Genomic DNA, 2,598 nt, shown 5'->3' on the forward strand with positions numbered 1-2,598 from the left:
CACAGCTCCAGGCACTTAGGAAACCCTCAGAGGCGCTCGTTGCTGCTGTTGTTACTCTTTGGCCTGGTCTGGGGTGCCAGGAGGAGGCGTGAGGGTGCTGTAGCTCCCAGGAATTCTGCGGCCTTTCTTGTCTCCTCACCCCTACCTCCACCCCTGTTTCTCCATGCCCATCCCTCCACCCTCTGGAGGTCCTCTGTCAGGCCAGCCACACTGATCCTGTTGACTTGTGCCGGGCTAATGGGGTAAATGCTAAGTCCTGGGGCTGCTTTCTTTACAGGTCACCCTGTCCCACCCCACCCCACCCGCCCCCAACCCCCCAAGAGATGAACGATGCCCAAGATCCGGCCACAGTCCCTGGAGCTGATACCCAAGTGAAGCTGAGGGGCTGGAGCCGTCAAGGTGAGGGTGATGAGTCTTCCCATCTCCGCCAACACCAAGAGCTCCAGGCCTTTCTCCACCTTCTGGGTGAGTCCACTTGGGGGCTGGCACAGAAGGGACTGTGAGGACCAAGCGTGAACTGATGTGAGAGGTGGGATCTCAGCCTGCCCATGTCTTGGTCCCATCCCTTCTCAGGTAACTCTGGTTTGGCAGGTTTGCGGGGGGGCGGGATGGGGGGAGGCGGTTCACGTCAGACATGTCAGACAAGTGGGTTCAGTGGGGGCTCGGGCTTTGGAACTTAGAATGCTGCTCTCGTCTCATGGGGTGAGGGTGGTAACTCCAGGCTACCGTTTCTCCTCCTCTCCCCCAGAGCACAGTTTCCTCCAGGATTTCCTCTCCAAAGATCCCTGTTTCCAGATTTCAGACAAGGTGAGAGTGGGGGGAGAGTCCAGGCTCACTCGGGGAAGGTTGAATTAGTGGAGCCTGAGTGCTGCTAATGCATTGGGTCCCCTGGTTTGGTGGAGGGAGTGCCCCCATTTTAAGCCCTTGTCTTTGCAGGTCCCCCCGCACCATTTCACCCTGGATTTTCTAGGCCTGCTCCAAGCCCAGAACCTGCTTGATGGGCCTGGCACAGTCCCCTCCCCTGCCCACAGTGCCCCGCTCTAACTCTCCCCATTTCTGCATCTGCAGTATCTCCTGGCCATGGTGCTGGTCTACTTCCGGCGTGCCAACCTGCAGCTCAGCGAGTACACCCACAGCAATCTGTTCCTGGCACTGTGAGTGGCCCGGGTGCCTGGTGGGGATGCCCACTTGGAGTCAAAGGGTGGGGGCAGGGCGGATGCTTACAACCTCTGTTCCCCCTGTCCCCCACCTCTGTGGCCAGGTACCTTGCAAATGACATGGAGGAAGACCTGGAGGACCCCAAAAGCGTGATTTTTCTGTGGGCCCTGGGCCAAGATTGGCATCACCAAGTGTCAGACTTCCTGCATCAGAGGGACAAGCTGTGGGCACGGATGGGCTTCAGGGCTGTTGTGAGACGCCAGAGCTGCGAGGAGGTGAGGCGCTGCCCCCCCCCCACACACACACACTAGCATCCCAGGGTCGGGGAAAGAGGCTGGGCCTCCCACCTCCCACTTACCATCTACTCGTCTCATGCAGGTCATGGCCAAGGAGCCAACCCACTGGGCCTGGACTCGGGAGCGGCACCCCCACCATGGCAGGGCTCAAAGGAGCTACCCAAAGGCCCAGATCCCCCTCCCCCGGGGTCCTGGCCTCTCGCCACCCCACTGCCCTCTCTGTGCCTTGCCCCCTCGCCGCAGCCTGTGCTGCCACCGCCCCCGCCCCTTGCCTGTCTTATCCAAGTGCCTTTCCTACAATGCTGAGTGGCACCGCCCTTCATTCCAAGCTTGGCCCTGGAGTAGGGGCTTCCTCATTGTCCTGCCCACCCAGCTGCTACTGGAGCCAGGCACCTATACCCTCCACAGTGAGTAGTGGACAGAAGCTGGGTGGGGGGGGCGGGGTGCCGGGAGGAGCTGGGAGGCAGGTGTGGAGCCCAACAGAATGGGAAGGAAGGGCATGGTGCCTGGGGTCCAGCAGGCTTGGGCAAGTGTCCAGCTTGCACCCCCTTGCTGTGTGAGCTTGGCAGGCTTCCTCTGAGCAGCTCTCTGTCCTTCCTCCCCTAGTCTTCTCTAAGCTGCTGCTGTGCCCTCGGCGCTGATACTCGCAGGGTGAAGAACAGCCCATCTGCTTGCCTGCTGGCCCAGTGCTCTACTGACTGTGGCCCCTCCAGCCTCCTGTCTGCTTGGCCTCAGGCTGGCAGGGCTGCTCACGCCTCCTGCCCCTTTCTCCCAACCTGCAACTTGTACCCACTCTGACCTGACTCCTCTAATAAATTCATACCCACAGGACATCGGCTGTACTTAGGCCCTGGTCTGGGTCCTTCACCCAGGGTGGGAGTAGGGAGGAAGTTTTGGGGAGGGGGGGAGATCTGCCAGATTTAGGTACCAGTGGTTGAGACCCCTGAGCACAGGCCCTGTAATAGCTCTCCCTTCCCACTGGTGACCAGTCATCCCACTGTTTCTCCTCTTTAACATCTTAGTGGATGCTGACACCCACATAGAGCCCACGGAACTGAATGAAATGAGCTATATGAAGTCCTTAAAAGAGGGCCTGGGACCTACTGGACCAAAAAGAGCTCCAAAGGAAAACGGCTCTATGTCA

General features: G+C 59.6%; 1 protein-coding gene across 1 annotated transcript; it reads left to right on the top strand.

Moving 5' to 3' along the window:
• On the top strand, nucleotides 324-1,869 carry SPDYC (speedy/RINGO cell cycle regulator family member C). Its single transcript, XM_018042758.1, has 5 exons — nucleotides 324-465; nucleotides 749-807; nucleotides 1,069-1,154; nucleotides 1,262-1,433; nucleotides 1,537-1,869. Exons 1-5 carry the CDS (start codon nucleotides 324-326, stop codon nucleotides 1,867-1,869), a joined length of 792 nt encoding a protein of 263 aa, XP_017898247.1.

The sequence above is a fragment of the Capra hircus genome, chromosome 29 (genome assembly GCF_001704415.2).
Source record: "Capra hircus breed San Clemente chromosome 29, ASM170441v1, whole genome shotgun sequence".
Lineage (NCBI taxonomy): Eukaryota > Metazoa > Chordata > Mammalia > Artiodactyla > Bovidae > Capra > Capra hircus.